General features: G+C 47.6%; 1 protein-coding gene across 4 annotated transcripts in view; it reads right to left on the reverse strand.

Annotated features, from left to right (window-relative positions):
* Positions 1-22,361, reverse strand: part of Dpf3 (double PHD fingers 3) — a 232,638-nt gene that overhangs the window by 57,441 nt on the left and 152,836 nt on the right. For all 4 annotated transcript variants that reach the window (XR_016537567.1, XM_090344412.1, XM_090344409.1 and 1 more), the window contains exon 7: positions 11,344-11,481. Coding sequence is in view for 3 of the 4 variants with exons in the window: in XM_090344412.1 (XP_090200538.1) it covers positions 11,344-11,481 (138 nt within the window). In the remaining variant the exon portion in view is untranslated. The remainder of the gene's footprint in view (positions 1-11,343; positions 11,482-22,361) is intronic.

Genomic DNA, 22,361 nt, shown 5'->3' on the forward strand with positions numbered 1-22,361 from the left:
TCTGCTCTTGCCACCTGTTATTACTTCATCTCTCAAGTGTAAAGCATCCTCACCCGGCGCCACTTGGTTGTGCAGAGCGTGTCTTTAGAAGATGAAGAAAAAGGGAGTGCAAAAAGAGGGTGTGTGGAAAGGTAGCCACAGGCTGGCCACATAAGACACAGTACACAGGGCAGGCTAAGGGAGGTGGCCTTAGGGACAGGGAGGGTAACAAGGGAAGGTGTCAGTCTACGTGCCTTCCCTTCAGAATCAGTGTGCAGGCCTCAGCTGGAGGCCACCGCCATATCCCAGCTCCCTTCTCCTAGCTTCTAATGAGGGCCGTGGGAGGGGTGGAGAAGCAGGCAGCAAGCTGGGGAAGGGAAGACAGCTAGGAAGAGATCCCAGCAGCCCCAGTGGAGAGCAGAGCCAGGAGAGGGTTAAAAGTGGCATGATCAAGACAGTGGGGAAGGCTAGACCAGAGGGCAAGCAGAACATCAAAGCTGGGATAAATGGCCTTAATTCACATGCTCTGCTCACCCCACACCTTACGTGTTTACTCATATAAATTATCCCCAAGGTCTGACACCTTTTTTTCACTGCTTCCCTAGAACTGATGAAAATATAAATCCTGTAGATCCAAGGAATAAAGGTGTTAGGATTCCTTTCAGGCAGGTTTTTGGTCATCTCACAGAAATCAGGCTTTGCCCCAGGGCTCCAGACAAGACAAATGGTGTCTTCCATCCCGTATATGCAGAGGCAAGAGAGCCCAGAGCCGGATGGGGAAATTTTGGACACCAAGGACTGCTTATCATGTGACTTTTAGGCCACCAAGAATCCTTGAAAGTAGAGAACTCACATATCTCCTCCTGTGCCATTTGGCCACCCAGTGGCCGGGAGAGTGTAAATGTGGGACATACTGGGGTTGGTGGATGAAGAATAATCCTGGGCACTGAGATTAGTCTGTCTGGAGAAAAGAAGACCGGGGGATGCTTTAATAAGTCTTCAAGTTTATAGCTGAAACTGATAAATTGCCACACTCCGTACTGTCAAGGACAACATGAGACAAAATGAGCTGAAAGGATGGCACGCACCACAGGGAAACCAGAAATGAAGGTAGCAAATCTGATAAGCATCAGACGGACCAACAAGCTGGTGGCTCAAGCCTGTAATCCTAGCTACTCAGGAGGCTGAGAGCTGAGGATCAGTCTGAAGCCATCCCAGGCAAGAAAGCCCTTGAGATTTTAATCTCCAATTAACCACCAACAAGTCAGAAATGACAGTGGAACTCAAGTGGTAGTATGATAGCCTTGAATGGAAAAGGCTAAGAAATAGCACCCAGAGGACCAGGAGCATAATGGAAGTGTACTTGCCTAGCATGCATGAAGCCCTGGGTTCCATTCCTCCGTACCACACACACAGAAAAAGCTCGACGTGGTGCTGTGGCTCAAGTGGTAGAATGCTAGCCTTGAGAAAGCTCAAGGGCAGTGCTCAGGCCCTGAGTTCCAACCCCAAGACAGGGAAGGAAGGAAGGAAGGAAGGAAGGAAGGAAGGAAGGAAGGAAGGAAGGAAGGAAGGAAGGAAGGAAGGAGGGAGGGAGGGAGGGAGGGAGGGAGGGAGGGAGGGAGGGAGGGAGGGAGGGAGGGAGGGAGGGAGAGTTGAGAAGGAGAGAGAGAGAGAGACAGAGAGACAGAGAGAGAGAGACAGAGAGAGACAGAGACAGAGAGAGACAGAGAGGGCGGGCACAAACACCCAGGCCTTAAGTTAAAGCCCCAGGACCTACACACACACACACACACACACACACACACACAAAGGGATTTCACTCCTCCAATGACCAAACTCCCTTCCACTACACTCCATCTCTTAAAGGTCCCACCACCTTCTAATATTGTCATGGTCAGGGATCAAACCTTTCCCACATGGGCCTTGGAGGGAAATTCCAGTTCCAGATTTCAAGGCCCAGCTTTAGTAGGACACGAGGAAACCATGTCACTTTGCACCATGCACACATTTTCTGCTAATGCTGTGCTACATATAATCAACTTCTATCCTCTTCATCAGAGACAGATGCTACTAATGTTTGGATTCTGCATCAATGTAGAATGTATCCAAGGTCAAACACTAGTAAGTGGTTTCTTGGCCCTGTACCGAGGCAGTGTGGCCTTCAGCAGGCTCATAGACACCACCCTCCCATGAGCACAGCACAGTTGAGGAAATCAAGCCCGAGACACTGACAGGGCCTAAGCACTTTCTAGGCCAGAGAGTCTCAAATTTTGTTGCACAGTCACTTCAGAATTTCTTTAAAATGTAAATCTAGCCAGGTGCCAGTGCCTCACACCTGTAATCCCAGCTACTCAGGTGGCTGAGATCTGAGAATCTCGGTTCAAAGCCAGACCAGGCAGAAAAGTTCCCGGAAGACTCTTATCTCCAATGAACCACTCAAAAACCAGAAGTGGCATTGTATCTCAAGTGACAGAGCATAAAAAGGCTCAGACACAGCATCCAGACCCTGAATTCAAGCCCCACGACTGACCAAAAAAAAAAAAAAATCAGATTGGAAATCATAGATCCAAGGTAAGATATGGGCAAATCTGGGTGAGATGCTTACTGGAGTCCCAGGTGACGCTGCTACTGTTAGACTACATTGCAAGAACTGAAAGTGCAGTATGGACATTCTCATCTATAAGTTTTACCAAAAAAAAAAAAAAAGAAAGCACTATGAGCACAGGTGTGGAGTAACGTATTATACTTTTAAGAGATGTGCTCTAGCTTCTCCTCAGAGAACAGATAATAGGAGACTATAGAGGCAGAAAGACCAGTAAGGAAGTTGTAATGACCTAGGTGGAAGTGGCCAGTGGTGGCCAGGAGATGGAAAGAAAGGAGTCAGAGGTCCAATGGATTTTTAGAGGGTGAGCTGTGTTTACTTCAAACATAAAACATCCCTCCCTCAAATAAAGCAAGTTCATAAACAAGGAGAAAAGATCTAAGAAAGATGATAAAATAGAATGAGAGAAAGATGGCAGGAAAACTATTGAATAATATATGGGGTTTTTTTCCTATTTCAAAACTTCTTTATCAATTAAAATGTCAATGAGACTTTGTAATGGCAGGGATGAGATCCATGTATCATCTCCACCACTAAAAGTTTTGAAGAATAAATGCACCTGCTATGGATTTAAGTGTGTTCCCACACACCCAAAATTCATACGTCAAAGGCCTATCTCCCAAGGTAATGTCGTCTGGATTGGGGTCTCAGGGAAGTCACGACGCTTAGTGAGTTGTGATGTTGGGGCCACTGCGATGTGATTAGTGAGACAACAGAGGGCTAGCATCTCCTTCTCTCTACCCACACATACTCAGCAAAGGGCATGTGAGGACAGACTGCGGCCCAAGGACAAAGCCCTCACCAGGCCTTCACGGGATATCACCTCTGTTGGCACCTTGATCTCAAACTTTCATCTCCAGAACTGTACCAAATAAATATCTGTGAAGCCACCCAGCCTGGAATTTTGTTGCAACATCCCCATCTGACTACGGCAGTGTCTGTGAATGTATTCATCTCTTCCTGAAAAGCGACCATATAACATGACTCATCTGACAACTGGTCAGGAGGTGAAGATTACCAGACATCAGAAAGTCCATGAGAAAGAGCTAAGCCTAGGCCAGGGATCCGTCACTTGACATCCATTCTCCTGAAAGCTGAATGGTGTCAAAACCCATTCATATTTCTGTTGCCCATCAACCTGTGTGATCAACTTCTCTGAATCTCATTTCCCCCTGAGACTCCAGCACATGCCTCATGGACTTGTGAGCCTTCCATGAGATGATATATGAAAAATGTCTACTGTATCTTATATCATTTTGTTTCTTCATTTCTCTTCTAGGCACAAAATAATTATATTTCTTATAAAAAAGGGGACCCCCAAAGGCCTAAATAAAATAAGTTTCCCCTGGAAGTGGGCTCAAGTTTCATGAGTTCAAATTCACAGTCCACAACCACAAATGTACCCTTTAATCTCTGTGTAGCATGGCATCCTAGAGGGATTTAGTACCTACCATACTGTAAGGCACTGGAGTCCCAGTTAGATTTATTCCCACCACAGGGCACACATACAGTAGGTGCTCAATGAATACTCAGGTTCAACCTATACAACAGGATCAGTGTCCATATACCTAAGGGTCGGCAAAGAATGTGCTAGGGCCAGGTCAGACTTTTGCTAGTTCTGACTGATTCCAATGCACCTTCACAGCTTCACAGAAACAGAAGAGACCCCTCTCATTGCCTCAGACAGAGCCCCCGAGATCAACCTGTGGTCACAGTTGTGTTCTGTGGTTCCAGATGGGACGGAGATGGGAGGGGTGCTCACAGCACACACAGGACCAGCCCCTCCCATCCCCGGCATCTAAGACTTGCAGCAATCCCACGAGGTTGGTAAGATTATGATCTATGTTTCACAAACAAGGCAACTAAGGGGCAGAGATGTATAAACAACTGACCCTCATTCCCACAGCCATGTCCAGCACGGTGACAGAGTCATATGTCACCCTCTGGAGTAACAGAACAAAGACATTCTCTCAGTCTCTGGGTCAAGGGTGTAGAGTTGGCCCATGGCTGGAAAATTACCTCCAGGTATTTATACCACCCCCCACCCCACGTCCCCACGGATCAGAGCATGCCTTCAGGTTCTTTGTTTTGTAACTTATAAACTGCTTAGCTAACTAACAACTGCTCAGCTCTTTGGGAGGGAGTGGACAGGCAGGGGACAAGAACCCCAAACCTGAATTTTCCTCTATTTTCCCTACAACCAAGGTTGAACTCTTCATGGCAAGTTTGGAAAGTGCTTGCCTGCACAGACTTCATGGCTCGTCAGGCACTTTTGTAGCATTTCCCAGGTAGATTTCTCTCTATCACCCCCAGGCCCTACATTAGAGGACAAGAGAACTAACGCTAGAGATCTCCGCCATCCGCCTGACACTGATATCATGTGCTGCTTTTAGCTAATTTGCACATTATCAGACTAATTTCCAGATTATCTAATCAGCAGACATTATCCTTAATCAATTCAGTTCTCCCCTTCCAGCTCCTCAGAGAGCAATGTGCCCTCCAAAGGTGGGTCCAGGCTGGACGTGCTCTTCCGCCTCCTACTCCTCCCTCACCCCTCCTTCCCCCTCTCTCCAGAAAAGCTAACTTGTACCAGCATACACTTGCTACACACCAGACAGATGTCTAGGGACCTATGACACCTCAGTTTCAATTCTATGAACCTGGAAAACAAGCTTGAAAAACATCTTACCAAGCTGTGTTTTAAAGTATCATTTTCTCAAAATGAACTCCAGAAAATGGAAACAAGAGGTTTTTCCCTTGGTTGCTGGTTTTGTTTTCTTTTCCTCTTGTCTTGTTTGTTCATTGACCTGTCTTTGGGAGTATAAGGGGAAGCACAGAATTGAAGGGACAAAAGACAGACAAATGCAGCAGTGGTACTCACTGGATACTATGTTGAAAATGAACTATGTGAGTGAGGACGGGACAGAAAAACTGGGAGAAAACAAGGGAAGGGGTGTGACACTGTCCAAAAAGCAATGTACTCATTACCTGACTTATGTAACTATAAACCTCTCTGTACAGCAACTTTATAATAACAATATAAAAGGTTTTAAACTAACAAAAAAATAGAATACCACTGTCCTCATAGGAGCTGTAAGCATGTAATTGAGAGCGTGTTGTATTTATTTATATATTAAATAGAAGAGCTATATCACATAAGAACTAGTAAGACTCCAAATGAATTTCTTTGTAAGCCATTTCCTTTTGCCTTCCTGTACCCGCTGCCAGGGTTGCCACGTTCTGTGGGGTACAGAGGGAAGCCCCAACAGTGGCCCTGGCCTACACTTCCCTCTCCTCCACAGACCTGAAATTCAACACTACTATCAGAACCAAATCTGCCCAACTGTCTGAATACCCCACGCTCTTTCATATTCCTTGCCTACTCCGTATAGTTCCCTCCTGGAACCTGAGAGGCCCTCAAAATTCCTCCCACTTCTCCAAGGGTTCACTTGAATGGCACCTCCTCTGGAAATCCTTTGCAAATCCCTTGATGCAATATCTCATGTTTAGTGTGCACCACAAGACCCTAGAGGAGGTTTTCAAATGCTGCAGGCTTCTCTCAGGCCAGTAATCCTAACCACTCGGAGGCTGAGATCCAGAGGCTCACAGGTCAAAGTCAGTCCAGGAAGAAAAATCTGACAGGTTCCATCTCTAAAATAACCAGCAAAAGCTGGACTAGATGCATGGGTCAAGGATAGACCAATACCTGAGGAAGAAAGCTACCCAAGCAATCACAAAGCCCCAAGTCCAAACCCTAGTAATGGAACCTGAGAACCTGAACTTCCATTGCATCACCAAGTGATGCTGATGCTACCCTCAGAGCAGCCCTGCCTTAAGACTTGGAAAATATAACCTGCCTTGAAGGACCTAGCCATATCTTATTCATATCTATACTTCTTGATTCTTGCATATAGTCAGTATTCAATACGTGGGGTACCAATCCAAGGATGGATAGATGGATGGGTGGATGAGTAGATGATGGATAAATGGATAGGTGGATGAGAAGATGGATGGAAGGGGTGGATGGAGGGATAGATGGGTGCATGGATGGCTAGGTAGATGGATAAGTGGATAGATGAGTAGATAAAAAATGGGGGGTAGGTGGATGGATGGGTGGGCAACACTGAATTTATTTACAAATCTTTTTTCCTCCAAGCCCAGGACTTTGTAAATATATATCCCTGTCCTAAAAAATGATCTTGAAAAATTCACCTATGAAGAACTGGGGATGTAGCTCAGTGGTGGAGCCTATTTGCCAAGTAGGCACAAGGTCCTAGTTTCCATCCCCTGCTCCCACTGTGGAGAGAAAATAAAAGAAATTGGAGATGCGTTCTGAAATTGTGGTCCTGTGTCATTGGGGTTTTGAATTCTACTTGCCTGATAAAGTTGCCCTTAATGGGTCCCAACAGAGTGCTTCTGAGCAGTGGCTGTTGGAATCCGGACTCCCGAGGCCCTCCTCTAGTTGTATTCATGATGTCTCTATGTTGACATATCTGAATGTAAGCTCATATAGCTATGCACACATATACACATATGTGGTTTCATTTGTTGCAAGTGACAAGATGAAGGTAACAAGAGGAAATGGAAAGGTAGGGGCCCAAGGGAGAAAGACCCCATCAGAAAAGTTTGCTCTCCCAAGGGTGAGGGGCTGAGCTCAGGCTGGAAACTGCCTGTTGTTCAGGCAGAGAGAGCCCAGGGGTAAAGGGACACAGAAATGGATACTCAGAGAAAATGTGAGACTAGGAGAGAAACAAAGGCGAAAGCACATCCGCTGGGAGGGGCAGAGGGAGGGCAGGAGTGGCAGTCCACTGCTGAGCTGGCAGCTCTAGGCAGCAGCTGGGGGAGGGGAAGGTCAGTGCTGGCTCCAGCAGGCCACCCTGCCCTTTCAGCCACAGCAGGGGCAACAGCAAAGAGCCAGGACTCTGTGGAGGACACAGTGGGTAGGGATGGAGGGAAGGACAGCAGGAGGACCAAAGTCGAAAGGTCTCGATGGCTGCAGGTGGTGCAAACCAGCTGCTTGTGGCCCTGCAAGCTGTGGGCCTATTTTTTCATTAGAGCAGCCTGGGTCACACCGCAGCTCGCAGCTTGACTGAAGGGGAGAAAGTCAACATTTCCACTTTGACAGCATCCAGGCCTTCCCCCAGGGGAGCCACAGATTAGCCTCCTGGACTAAGCTCTCCAGACTCCCTCCCCACAAGCTGTGTGTGTGTGTGTGTGTGTGTGTGTGTGTGTGTGTGTGTGTGTGTGTGTGTGTGTGTGTGTTGGTAGTAGTGGTGGGGAAACTGAGGCCTCGAGATGCTGCTGAGCTGTCACACTGAGTTCACCATGCTACTCAGGCGGCATTTAGGGTCAGGATGGATGGGAGCCCAGCCCAACAGTAGGAAGAGTTAATGACTGGGTATTAATAATGCTGGCAATTAGCACTCACAGGAAGATGGGAGGGGGAAGCTGCCTGCCAGGGGATTGTGGGAGGAAACAGACTGTACAGAGAGGGAGCAGGGAGCAAATCGGTGGGCCCTGTGGCACAGAACCCAGAAGAGTAGCTGTCTTGGGGTTGGTCCTGAGTATGTGGGCACAGGGGAGGATCACTTCTCCAGACACCAACAACCTGTCTATGGCACGCCTTCCCCCATGAGCAAAATGGAGGCTGATCAGAGTTCTCAGAGAAGAAGCTCTGAAGAGAGGTCAAGGAAAGAGTGCTTGTGAAAGTTCTAGAACCTTCTTCATGTGGGAAGACTCCAGATCAGCCCAGAAACAGCAATTCTTTTCTATGGGATTTAAAATTCATGGCCAGTGAGGTGGTCCTTTGGAAAGAAATGTTTCTCATAAGGTGGATGAGAAAGGGAAAAGGGTGAGGGGAGGGAGTTCAAGCATGTGTGTCACCCATGACCCCACAGAGAGACAAGGACAGGCACTGGACATTTCTTTTTCTTTTCCTTTTCTCGGTACTGATCCTAGAGCTTGAACTCAGGACCTGGGCACTGTACTTGAGCTTCTCTCGGCGCAAGGCTAGTGCTCTAACACGAGTCACAGTTCCATGTCCAGCTTTTAATTGAAATATAAGTTTTTAATTGGAGATAGGACTTTCCTCCCTGACCTGGCTTTGAATGATGATCCTCAGATATCAGCCTTCTGAGTAGCCAGGGTTACAGGCGTGAGCCATGGGTACCACGAGACACTGCTCAGTGAGGTGTCTCCATGGAGGAAGAGGAATGATGAGCCATCCTTACTGAGCAAGGCCATGCGGCCTCATGGAAGGGTGCAAGGAGGCAGAAAACACCTGCAGATGAGAGCACAGGACACACTGGTGAACTGAATAAAATGTCCCAGTGCTGACTCAGACGTCATTAGCTAACACAGGGGTACAGGCCAACCTACGAAGGAAACTGCCTCATTCTACCTAAGGTCTGCAGTTTAACCTCCTCAGCTGTTAGCACAGATGCACACACACATATACATAGGCACATGGGCACACACACACAAATGCCATTCACCATAACTAAGGAGCTAAAGAGAAGCACACCAATCCTTACCAGAATACAATGGCAAGACATTGAAGAGACCGCAGACAAGCTGGCACTGGAGTTCTGAGAAATAAGTCCAGGCTAATAATACTTTGCTGAAATAATAATCACTAATAAATGCCTTCTGAATCCCATCCCAAATCAAAGGAGACTATGTAACTCCATGGCAAAGCCCTAGCGTAGTAAGTACAACATCCTGGGTTCAATTCCCGGTACCAAACAGTAAAAGCTAAAAACAGAACAAAACAAAAACACCAACAGATCAGAAAAGGTAAGAATAGAGACCAGAATATGCAAGATCCAGGCACATGGGTGCAAGGGTAAAATATTTTCCTTTCTGAAAGATGAAGCAATCTCTCCCAAAAGAAAGGCAGAGACCTCAGGACCTGGCACAGAGGGACCTGAAGCCATTCAGCACCTCTTGCCCTGTTCTTCAGAGTCTACCCCAATGAGAATGGAAGAGAAAACAAGACTCTGTCATATTAAAGGCAAGACTACATACAAGTTAAAGAAAGATGTTCCAGGCTGAGTTGTATTCCCTAATGTGAATTCCTGTGTTGAAATGTACACCACAGACCCTCAGGATGTAATTACATTTGGAGTCAGCTGGGTCTTTGAAAACCCCATCTCCTACTGGTGATGCCAAGAACACTGAGATGGGCATCCATCCAGCTTGACTGTTGATCTTATAAGGGGAGGAAATGCGGACATGCAAAGAAACGCCAGGACACAGGAGCAGAGAGAGGAAAGACCATGAGGAGGGCTGGCTAACCAATGCATCAGCATGAGGGAGCCAAGAAGAGACATCAGAGAGTCTTAATCTTGGTCTTGCAGACTCTAGAACTGGGTTGGGGGAAGAACAGCATCTTCCAACTGGCAAGTCTGTGCTCTGGCAACTCTCAGGAACAAATGAAGAAGCCAGTGTGTTACACAGGGAAAGAGGGGTGGGGTCAAGGAGCGACTCACAAATCCAATGAAAGGTTGTTTGCCCCAGGTGTGTAAATTACTTGGTGAACATGTCCCACTGACATAGGTCAACAAATTTGCACAAGAGATGTCTTTAAATCCTGGAGTCTGAATATTTTTAAGGAATTGATTGATTGGGGCTGGGAGTTTGGCCTAGTGATAGAGTGCTTGCCTAGCTTGCACGAAGACCCGGGTTCGATTCCTAGGTACCACATACATAGAAAAATGCCAGAAGCGGTGCTAAGGCTCAAGTGGTAGAGCTCTAGCCTTGAGAAGTCCAAGGACAGTGCTCAGGCCCTGAGCTCAAGCCCAGGAATGGAAAAAAAAAAAGAACTGATTGATCCCTTTAATTGTATGAGACAGTTCACTTTAAGTATTGCCATCACCAAATTTTGCGAACAATTTTAACAGAACCATACTGTGTGCCTGCAAATATTCCTCACTGGGTGATTTCAAGATGACTAATACCTTGAAGCAAGCTCAAAGAGATTCTATTATCACAGAACCATTCAGGGTTCTTTTTTAGACCCAGAGAACGTAATAGATGTTTGAGAATATTAACTAACTTCCCTTTGGGTTCCCTAAGTGGAAGTTAAGAAAGGAACAGCAAGAACAGCAATGAAAACACAAATCTAGAGTTGGAGGCATAGCTTAGCTGGTAGACTGCTAGCCAATGACTAAAAACAGCCAGCAGTACCCAGTTCAAGTCCCAGTTGTGAACATAAGAGGAAAAAGAAAGAAAGAAAACACAAATCTTCAGGATCACATTGTGTCTTCTGAGCCAACAATCATCCTAAACGCCACAATTCCACAGATCCTATTGGCCATATGACTGCCCAAGAGCCTTAGCCCAAATCATGAGCCTTATAACACAGCAAGGCATCCGCAAATATCAGATGTCAATTTTAGAAGAAAAAAAATAAAGAATCTAGAAAGATTCTTGGTAGCCAAGCAGGCATGGAGAATGTCTGTCCCAATCCCAACACTAAAAGCCATCACAGCACAGTGAGTGGGTGTGGATTTTGACCCTGGCCAGGTGAGGCCCTGCCCCTTCTATTGAACGTTCTCCCTCCCCCCTCTCTGGGAGCACCGCTGGCTATACCAGCTCTGTCCAGTTCACTCTGTCTGTGGTTCTGCACAGCCAGACATGCTGGCTAAGCTGAGGGATCAAATCATGACAGGGCGCTGAGCCCAATCAATGTTGCCAGAGAGAATGCCCTGCCCCCTGCCCACCCAGTCCTCATCATCCCAGCCTTCTAAGAGGGGACTCACGTCTGTGGTTCTCGTTTCTGTGGTTAGGTGGGGAGCGGGTCTCCTGATCCTGGGCTTCATCCCCCTCTTCGCTGGCCAGATGGGTGTGAGCATAGTGATAGCTGAGGCCTGGCCGGTTCTTGTAACGCTTGCCACAAACTAGAGGAAAAAAAGAGAGAGAAAGGGGACATGTCACTGTCAACAACCCCTACAGATACTTCTCCCAATCGCCCAGGCAGTGATCACCAGCCATCCACCCCAATTCAGTTTCCCCTTGGATATAAAGCTATGGTGATGGTCATCCTCACTGTGTGCTAGGTATATCCAGTCCAGTCTCCCCGGGCACTGAGGTATTAAGATATACATGAAACCAGAAATGCTAATGACTGCCACCAGAAAAACTCAGGTTTCCAGGGCTCCTCTGCACTGCTCCTTCTACTGTCCTGTGATCTGCTCTGTATGAAGAAACATTTTGGTGGTTACTTGGAGATACAATTCACAGACTTTCCTGCCCAAGCTAGCCTCGAACCATGATCCTGAATAGCTAGGCTTGCAGGCATGTGTCAACAGCACCCAATGGGATAATAATAAACAGATTCCACTTTCTACTATGCAAACTACATAGCTGAGGTATTCTTGGCAGATGAAGCAACCAACACCCACATTTGTGACCTCAGCACCCCAGGCAGCCTCTCATACCCCCATCCTGTGATGGGGTGCTCACGGGTACTCCCTTTCAAATGGGGTGGCTTGAGACAAAAGCAAGACACAATATACCCATGGCCTCTTGGAATTAAGAGGGAAGAAGGTAGCTCTGTCTGCTGGGCTGCTCAGGGTGTAAGAAGTAAAAGGTTGGCTAATTGGTCTAAAGCCAGAACTACTAAACTCAGTCCAAATCTCAGCCACTGGGGGGATAGGGTTGCTTATCCAAGCAGCCTTGGGGGTTCTCATGCAATCCTGACTGGTCCATCTTTCCCACTCCCAGGAAGAAAAGCAAATGTCCTCTTCTGCTATGTGTCCAGTGACAAGTCTTCCCCACCCTCCTCTCCCCATGGGCTGAGGTTGACAGTGCACCAAGTTGTGTAACTGCCCCAGAAGATAGAAAGATCCAGATGTCAACATCAGGACTGAAATCCCAGTTCCAAGTACCCAGTGATCCTGCCCCTTCTTCTACCACCTTACTCAGTAACTTACCACTTTTCCTATTATTCCTTTCTCCACCACCTCCTTCTGGAGGTATTTTTGTTAAACAGTCATTGGCAAAAGTAATAGATAACCTCATCCCTTCCTTCTCATAGTTGTATTAACTATTGGATCATATTTATTCATTCTGAATAATTTTTTTGCCAGTCCTGGGCTTGAGCTCAGGGCCTGAGCACTGTCCCTGGACTTTCTCAAGGCTAGAGCTCTACCACTTGAGCCTCAGCACCACTTCCGGCTTTTTGCTATGTATGTGGTACCGAGGAATCGAACCCAGGTCTTAGTGCATGGTAGGCAAGCACTCTACCACTAGGCCAAACTCCCAGCCCTCACTGTTTAGTTTTGTTGTTTAACCTTGTTCAAATGGAAGCATCTCCTTTTATTCCTCTTTTAGAGTTTTATTATAGAATTCTATTAGCTATCCTTTCAGCTTCTACTATAATATATGATTGTCTTCTCACTTATGGATGTGGTGAATTCTGCTGGATCCTATTATTGAAACATTTTTGCATTCCTAGAACACATTCCTTTTGGTGAGAGGATATTTTCCACTGGATACGCCACTGCAGCCAGGTGGCTGGTAGTATCGCGGCACTCAGACTTGACATCCATCTATAGGTTTTAGACTGTGGTTATCATGCTTCGATTTTATGGTTATGTCAACTTCCAGAAGTGAATTGGAGTGTTTCCCTGTGTGAGACTGGACAAGACACATAAGTTTTCTGCCTTTGCCCTGAAAATGAGAATAACCACACGTGCTTACCTTGAAAGATGATTAAAATGGTTTTACCTAGTATTCGTAGAGCATCTCACTTGGTACCCAGCACATAATAGATGCTTAGTGAACTATAAGTGACATTAATTTTGTCACATCTTAGGCACTAAACACTGAGAGAGGAATTATGATCCTTGCTGCATGTGTAGTCATGGTATAGAATCTGGCCATTGGTTGGACTTCTTTGATAAAATGAATATTAGAAATTCAAGTTCATGACCTAACAACTGTAAATTCAAAGCTTCCTTTCTCTTTCTCTCCCTCTCTCCCTCCCCACTCACCCCTTCTGTCTCACATTCTCTCTCATAAATACTGCAGAACATAAGATGGCACCACACATCTCGGTTCCACGGGACTAAGGAAGTTGGATGCAAAGAGGCCCCTCTGGGTCCTGCCGCACTCTGGGCCTGCTGTGGCTTTTCTCATTTAACCTTTTAAATGATCTGAGGTCAATACACAGCAAGTTATGGAACCATTGGATAGATATCCATTTAGTCACCAGGCACATTGATGAGGAATAGTTCTGTTACCAGCTGTTATACAAGGAGACCTTGGCCACCTCTGCTCATTATACACACCACCACATTTCTTCTGTGTTTTCCTTAATCACAAAAATTCAGAATCTTCCTAGGTACCTAATCTAACCATCTATCCAACTGCTTTTCTCCCACACTCTGAAAACCTCTTTTGGAACAACTTCAGGTATGAGAAACTCACTCCCCTCAGAGCAGGCACCCTTCTTCTGATCTCCTTGATCCATGGTTACATCCGTGCTGGAGGTGTCCCTGACAGCCCATTTCCTGTTGATTTCATCTGGACATCAGTGACTCCAACCCACCCGTTGCCTTGCACATACTACAAGCCCTATTCTGTTGAGTGGCTGAAGAATGATTCTAGAAACAGCATGGAAGAAACTCCAGGCAACAAGGGTGTGGGGGCAAGCTTGTAGTATCTGATCCATCCACATTCATTTCATATGAATGGCTCTTAAAATATACAATGCTTCCTCAATCTCCTCCCACGCTATAGAGAACAATATTTTTTGGAGCAAATCCTTCTTGCTGGAACAGAGATTCCCAAAGCAAAATCCTCAAACCAGCATCATCAATAATCATCTGAAAACTTATTCTAGAAGCAAATTCTTAGGCTGTACCCCAGACCTACCAAATCAGGAACTGTGGAGATGAGGCTAGCCAAACTAGGGGACCTATACTCATGATAACCCACATCCCCAGCTTAAAGAAGTATAACGATTCAGCACCAAGACAGAGCCATGACAGTGCCTGAGAAAGACCAAGAGGGATGGGGATTCGAATGGATGTGCCCATTGGGAGGTCAAGTCAGTGAGAGTGGGATCTGGGACCTCACAAAGCATGAGACAAGAGTGAAGAGGATTAGGATGCTCTGGGAATGAGGAAGTAGTTGCAGAGCCCAAAGAGGGCTCCTTCCAGCTATGTGAGAGGAGAGGGGACACCTGGTGGGTGGAGGCTCCATAGGGATGGGGTAGGTTGGGTGGGGTTCATTCTTGTCCCGGGAAGATCTGTGAATAGGTCTCCCAGGCTGAAAGTGGGGCAGTAGGAGGGAGGGCAGTTTGAGAGGTAGGGTTAATGGAACAGATGTTGACCCCAAAACAAAGCATCTAAGCCCAAGACTTCCAATGATGTCATCCTATGGGGCAAGAGGGGTGTGTGTGTGTGTGTGTGTGTGTGTGTGTGTGTGTGTGTGTCTGTGTGTGTCTGTGTGTGTGTGTGTTTGTGAAAGAGACAGGGGAACTGACAGACTGAAGGACAGACACAGACCCAGCCTTCCTGGTGTATATGGGCTGAATTGCATCAGATCAGATTTGCTATACTTTGATAGGAAGAAACATTTGAAAATCCTGCTTTGGCTGACTTGGAAAAGCTGGAGATGACTGGACTGCTCCATCTCTTGTACTTAATCCTAACTTCCCATCATGCTAAGCACCAGGGCCAAGATTCCCAGGCACACAATCTGGGCATCCAGACCCAGTTCCATGATGCTCTGCAGCCGCCATCTTGATAACACTTCATATGGGAAGGTCAAAGGGCTCCTCATTTTCATTTTGCACTGGACCCTACAAATTAATAAAGCCAGCCCTGGAAATCTGTGGTGGAGGGGGATGTAGATCTGAGAGTAAATTACGCCAACTGACGACAAGGGAGTCACTAAGATGAACCTACATCCTTAAGCAACAATGTGTTGGGAGTCAAATTCCCTTGTGAGGGGACCTTGGAAGGCTAGCTGGAGTGGCTTGCCCCTCGCAGGCAGCATTCCAGTGTGAACAGTTGTTCTCGAGCTGCTATGGATTCATCCATCCTCAGAGACACAGGATCTGTAGTGGGCAGGCGCCATCTGAGCTGACTAGATTCAAATTCTGGCTCTCCTGCTGACCACCTGTGTGATGTGGGCTGAGTTGCTAAACCCTTCTGTGCCTACATGTCCCTCTGCAATACAGTGCTGCTCATGACAGCACACTGTAGTGAGAACAATATGAGAAGAGGATTGAAGACAGGGTTTGGCTTACGGTAAGTCTCAGTCGTAGTCAGCCATCACCATTGCTGGCCATCAAAATGGCTCAGCAAAGAGAACGAACCCGAGGGGCAGGTAGGGGAGGGGGAGGGGCGTGTGAACCTAATCATTTCTCCTCTCCAGTCTTGGCAGAGAGAGGGGGGAGCATTGGTAAAGCACACAAAAAGAAGGTGGGCAAAAAAGCATTCTGAAAATGAAGTATTGGAACCATCTGCTATCTCTTTATCATGTCAGCAGTCTCACTCTGGAAATATCTGTCATGCAGGATCAGAAGGAGCCCCAAGACTGCTGAAGCATGCAGAGAGGGCCAGGCCCCCATCTCCCTGCTCCAGTCTGCCTTCCCCAGGGCACTCTCCTGTGCATCATGTACCTCTGAAGCCATTACCCCTGGGACCAGTCAGCCCAGCCCATGCACAGCTTGAGAGCCTTCCTGTCACCCTGGCAGGCGCGCACCTGGGTTTTCTGTTCTTGGCACAGTGTGTGTGGACAGCAATGGCTGTGACAATAAGGGAAGTCCAGCTTGCTTGCCTCCCCCCCTCCCTCCCTCCCTCCCTTTCTCTCTCTCCCCCCTTCCCCCTCCCTCCCACCCTCCCTACCCCCATCCCCCTGGGGTGGATCCATCTGTCAAGCTGCTGAAATAGCATTTGCCCACATCCCATCCAGAGCTAGCTTCTCCATGCAGGACTCCTGGCTGGGGTTCTGCATGCATTTGATGTCACCCCAGAATATTTACAGCACACCCCCCCACCTACTTTAGTTCTACTCTAAGCACTCCTTGTCTAGAGAAGGGGTGAAGACAAGAAGAGGGGGTAGAGGAGGAGGGTGAGGAGGAAGAAGAGGAGGAGGAGGAGAAGCAGGAGGAGGAGGAGGAGGAGCAGGGGGCCTTGGGCAGTTTGTGCGAACAAAGCCGGTTGCAGCAGACAGCAGAATCCTTCCTGCCAGCGAGAAGCAGCCGCCTTCCCCACTGATAACTTAATGACTCTGGCACATTTTCATCAGCCCAACTTGGAGCCCACAGTGGGTATCTGCGCCAGTGGTTCCCAGAGACTGAAAGCAGCGGCGGAAAGCAATTATGGATGAACGTCCGAGAAACAAAGCGCAGGCCCTGGGAGTCACAGGCCACCTCTCTTTCTCAGCTCTGGCAGCACCACTGACAAGAAAGCTATAGGACCCAGCTCCTTCTCTCTGCACGCCCTCAGCTGTGACCCACACCAGCCTGGGGTAGGGAGGAGGAGGGCATCACGCTTCCGGTCTCTGGCAGTATCCGACAGCTCATGAGGCACAAACCCCATTTTACAAATGAGGAAACTGAGTCAGGGGGAAGGGGGAGTGGAAGTAACATCTTAAATGGCGAGAGTAGCACTTGAACCCTCATCTGTCTGTCTGCCTTGGAAGGTCACACCTGAAAGATGAACTGGGCCATCCCTGTCTGCCCTATCTGAGGTACCAGGGGCTGGCTTCCATGCCTGTTTTTCTCATAGTCCCTGACTCTCTCTCTTTCTGGTAGAGTCTGTCCAGAATGGGGCAGAGGCAGAAGGGAAGAGGGTGAGAAGACCGACCAGGTGGGATGTGCACTCGGCCCCGCTGAGTGCAGCACCCACTGTGGTGGGTGTGTGCCTGGGCTGTCCCGCTCTGAGGCTCCAGCCCTTCCTAGCTTTGTGAACCATGTGTCTTTGTCCTTCTCCTTGGGGCTGAGGTGGGAAGGGCTTTGCATTCTCCTTTCTTGGCCCTTTTCTTGTCTGAGTTTTATCATCGTCCTGCCATTGAATTCTTTATCACCCTGCCACCTCTGTGTGGAAGCTAGCTCCGGCAGAACAACTGATTGCATTTGGTCAGGTCACCCCAGCCTTGTCAGACTAGGTCACAGATGTGGAGGGCTCTCCACACCAGCTTGGCATCCTTTCCCTCTACAGATCTATGTGCTCAACAAAGGCTCCAGCAGTCTTGAGGCTAAAGAAAAGCCCTGTACTACAAATTCAAACTGGGACAAGAACTAAAAGCTGCTTCAAAAGCCTCCAGCTTGGACTTGTGTTTCAGGGCGGACTTGCTAATCCTACAGCAACCATTTTCAATGGCCAGACTTGCCCCAAGAGCCAACAACAACTCTGTAAAACTCAACATGGAAAAAAAAATCATGGCTTCAGGATCCTACCATGTTTAGGCTACCCCTGTGGATGTAGCAAGATGACCCTCTTGGGCTCTTGTACCTGTACCCTTGTCTGGATGTCAACCCAGAAGGGTGGCCTTCTAGAGAAGTCTGGGTGTGGTCCAGCTCTGCTAGTCATGTACTCTGCGTCCTTACACAAATCACATACCTTTCTGCTCTTTCTTTCTTTCTCCTCTTCTTAGAGGTCATATCAGATGACCTCTAAGTCCTCTCCAATCTAGACTTCATGGCTCTGTTTTCTCTGGGCCCTGGAAAGCTATGTGCCTCCTGACTCTATTAGCCCTTCAACTGTGACAGAAAAATAATCCCAGACCCAGGATCCACACAGGAGCTGGCGATACCCATCTCCCGACCCACCACGTGAGGTCTGTCTGCAGCTGCCTTCCAGGGCTTCTTGTCTCCTTTCAGGCCATCCTTGATGCGTATTTTGCACTGAATTCTTCTAGATAGAAGCATGGGGGCTGGGAACGCATTAGGATAAAACACTAACATTTTTACAGTGACATTCCAGCACGAGTCCTTATCTTAGAAGTGAGTCTAGACCCAGGATCTCTCCAACTCCAGAGACCTGTTTTCATCAGGAGATGGTGTCTGCTGATTTTAGAGACTGACTTCATGTCAATGTGTGCTCCAGTTAATAACACTTAGAACCAAGAAAGGCAACAATAGCCTTTCATTGACAAATCCTCTGTAACTTGATTCTGGATCCCCAGAGGAGAAAACACTCACTGCCATCCCATCCCAGTATCCTATCGTATCCTGCTCAGAGTTAGAGTGGCAGAGTTCTGCCAATCCTGCCACTCAGCTATGTGACCTTGAGCAAATGACTTAATCTCTCCAAGCCTCAGGTTTCTTTGTAAAATAGAGGTGAGAGTTTGGACATCACATGGGCACTGTGAGAACACAGTGAACTGGTCCTTGAGAAGGGAATGGCACAGGCCTAACACACGGCATGTGGGTAGCAAGTCAGCTGTGGTGCTAATTCCTCGTGTGTGTATGTGTGTGTGTGTGTGTGTGTGTGTGTGTGTGTGTGTGTGTGTGTCCACAAGTGCCAGTCCTGGGGCTTGAACTCAGGGCCTGGGCACAGTCTCTGAGCTCTCTTGCTCAAGGTTAGTGCTCTACTACTTTGAGCCACAGCACCACTTACAGTTTTCTGGTGGTTAGTTGGAGATAAAAGTCTCATGGACATTCAAGCCTGGGTTGGCTTTGAACTGGGATCCTCAGATCTCAGCCTCCTGAGTAGCTAGGATTACAGGTGTGTGCCACCAGCACCTGGCTTCCTTAGACCATTATAGGGGAACAAATATTCATTAGTTTCTATTAGACTTTCCTGCCTGGGTGTCCTGATATGATTATACACTTATAAAGCTTACTATCCCCTCAAGGTACCAATCCCCTTCAGAATATTCCAGCCAAAGCTGCTGTCATGTCTCAACTAACCCAACTCCAAGATACCAAGAGTCACCCCTGTACCCTTATCACCCCTCTCTTCTTTCTCATGTACCCACAGGGCCTGGCGGGGAGAGGTACTTTCACAGGGTAATTCTTGGTTGCCTTCCACATTGTTCCTGCTTTCCACCACCCTTCAGACTTCTCCCGGCTGACAGGGCTCTTGGCATACATCAGGCTTGGGGCTCTTCCCCTTCAGACCTCCCTCGCCTAGTCCTATAGATTAACCTGTCGAGAGTGGCTCCAGCGTTCCACGTGCTCCACCCATGACAGCAAAGTCACCTCTGAACAAGTCAGCCTGGCACCCCATAATGCTTGCCCTACCATGCCTCCAGTCTGCCACCCAGACACTGCTTTAGCCAAGATGATGTATTGTCAGTCCTGGCATGGGCCTTCTCTCCTTCACTCCCTTCCTCAATTATTCATCAACTCTTCAGCAGCACTGAACCACCCCCTCCATGCTAGGCTGGGATGTGATGGCTTGAGACATGTTCCCTGCTCAGAAGGATGACTTGCAGCCCAATCTGAGAAGACAGCCAAGCAGACAAACAGCTACTCCAGTGAGAGCTCACTAGCAGGGCTGCACACAAGGTACCCACAGAGCCTAGAGAAGGGCAAGTGGCTGTAGCCGTCATGGAACATGGTGGGAAAGAGTGATCCTGGGAGCTCTGCCACTTATTTACTTTGTGACTCTAAAGAAGTTAACTAACTTGAGTGCTTCATTGGAGTTAGGAATCTCACTAACTTTCCTTCCTGGGCTAACTTTGAACAACAATCCTCAGATCTCAGCCTCCTATGTAGCTAAGATATAGGCATGAGAGCCACAAGCACCAACTTTCCGCTTTCCATGTATCTGTAGTGTCTGTTTTTTCAGTGTGAACAAATATTTCCATAGGAAAAAAGTTGTTCTCAAAACTCAAAAGATTGGGGCTGGGAGTTTGGCCTAGTGGTAGAATGCTCACCTAGCATGCATGAAGCCCTAGGTTTGATTCCTTAGTATCACATATTCAGAAAAAAGCCAGAAGTGGTGCTGTGGCTCAAGTAGCAGAGCACCAACCTTGAGCAAAAGTGTCCAAGGACAGTGCCCAGGCCCTGTGTTCAAGCCCTGGGACTGACAAAAAAAAAAAAAAAAAAACTAAAAAGATTAAAACCTCAAAACCTCAAAAAAAAATAAATAAGCTTATCTGCAAGTGTTAATATGGGTCATTCATGCCTTACAGGAATTATGTAACATCTAGCAACAAGGTCTCCAAAGATGGAAAAGGGGGCCGGGAGTTTGGCCTAGTGGTAGAGTGGTTGCCTATCATTCATGAAGACCCGGGTTCGATTCCTCTGTATCACATACATAGAAAAAAAGCCAGAAGGGGTGCTGTGGCTCAAGTGGTAGAGTACTAGCCTTGAGAAAGCTCAAGGACAGTGCTCAGACCCTGAGCCCAAGGCCCAGAACTGGCAAAAAAAAAAAAAAGATGGAAAAGGAAGTCTATGAAGTGGGGGTCACAGCTGGGAGAGGCTAGCTTGGATGGCAGGTGTGTGAGCAATGGACAAAGCAGGAGCACAGAAGAGCAGAAAGGTATTGAGGAGAAAGAAACCTCAGCTCCTCTCAGACTGCCTCTGGCCAGCTCTGCAGGGACATGAAACCTGTATCCAGGGCCCAATAGTATCTATATATGTAAACCTTTGCAATAACAAATGCAGTCCATCTCCAGGGACCAGCCCCATGCCACTAGCCCTGCTCCACAAACCAAGTTTCTGGGGCACCAAGCCTTCCCCACACCACCCCATTCCATCCAAAGACCTGCATACTAACAACGAGGACAACTGATTGCTGTCAAAGGGCAGCCAGCCCGAAGGTCATGTTGCCACCTTTTTCCACAATTTGAGGCCGAAAGCCCATGAACCATAGAGAAAATAGGTCTTTATGCCCTCCAAAAGCTTTTCCTCAATTTAATTGTAAAGGTATTGTATAGAGGGGTTACCATTACATTAGTAAGGTAATGAGTACAAGGTTTCCTCCTTCCAAAAGTTTTTAACAAGACTACATTAGCCATCTTATTCTCCCTGCTTCTCAAGTCTGAGGTACACCACCACCATCTGAAGGGGACTGAGGTAGCATCAAGCAGATTTTCTAGGACTACTGTGGGTTAGGAGGTGGCTGCCCCACTCATCCAGCACCGAGCAACTCAGGCCCTTGGCAATTTCCAGATATTCCATCACTGCTTCCACAAGGAAGTCCTTGAGATGCTCTGACTCCTGGGTGATAGATACGCCTCAAGCTGTTGTCTGGGAGGAAAGGAGCCCACTGTGCAGGGATAGGGTACAGCCAGGGAGGCTCAGGGAATCAAGAGATGAGCCGGTCCCTCACAGACAAAAGAGGATGAGGTACTATAGCCACAGAGAGAAGATTCAGGAAAGAGCCGCCAGACTCTGCTGTAGCCTGATTTCCCTCTCCCTCCACACCAGGAAGAAGATTTCTGAGCAGGAAAAGGTCCCAAGCTGACTCTGACACCACCCTCACTGAGACCCTAGAAGGGAAGCCATCCAGTGGCCATAGTTTCCATTACAAGCTATATCTGAAGAGTGAGGGAGATGGAGACCTGATTCCACTGGGGGGGGGCAGTTTGAGGAAGATTAGGAGGACTCCTTCTTGTGTGTAAACACTGGAAGTAGTCCAGGGGTGAGTCTCTTGGGAGCACCTCTGTCATCTCTGCTTGCTCTAAGTCAACAGTCTACCTAGATACCCTGAGGGGGAGGGTTGGTAATTTTAATAGATTTAAAGGTAAGAGGTTAGAAACTACCTAGCCCATCCCTTGATGGACTTGAGCTACACACATGGCTAAGCTGATGCCTAGAAGCCACCATCAAGAATGGACAGGGCTTCACTTCATAAATAAGATTATT

Source organism: Megascapheus bottae, chromosome 14 (assembly GCF_031878675.1).
Source record: "Megascapheus bottae isolate mThoBot1 chromosome 14, mThoBot2.hap1, whole genome shotgun sequence".
In the NCBI taxonomy this organism is placed as follows: Eukaryota; Metazoa; Chordata; class Mammalia; order Rodentia; family Geomyidae; genus Megascapheus; species Megascapheus bottae.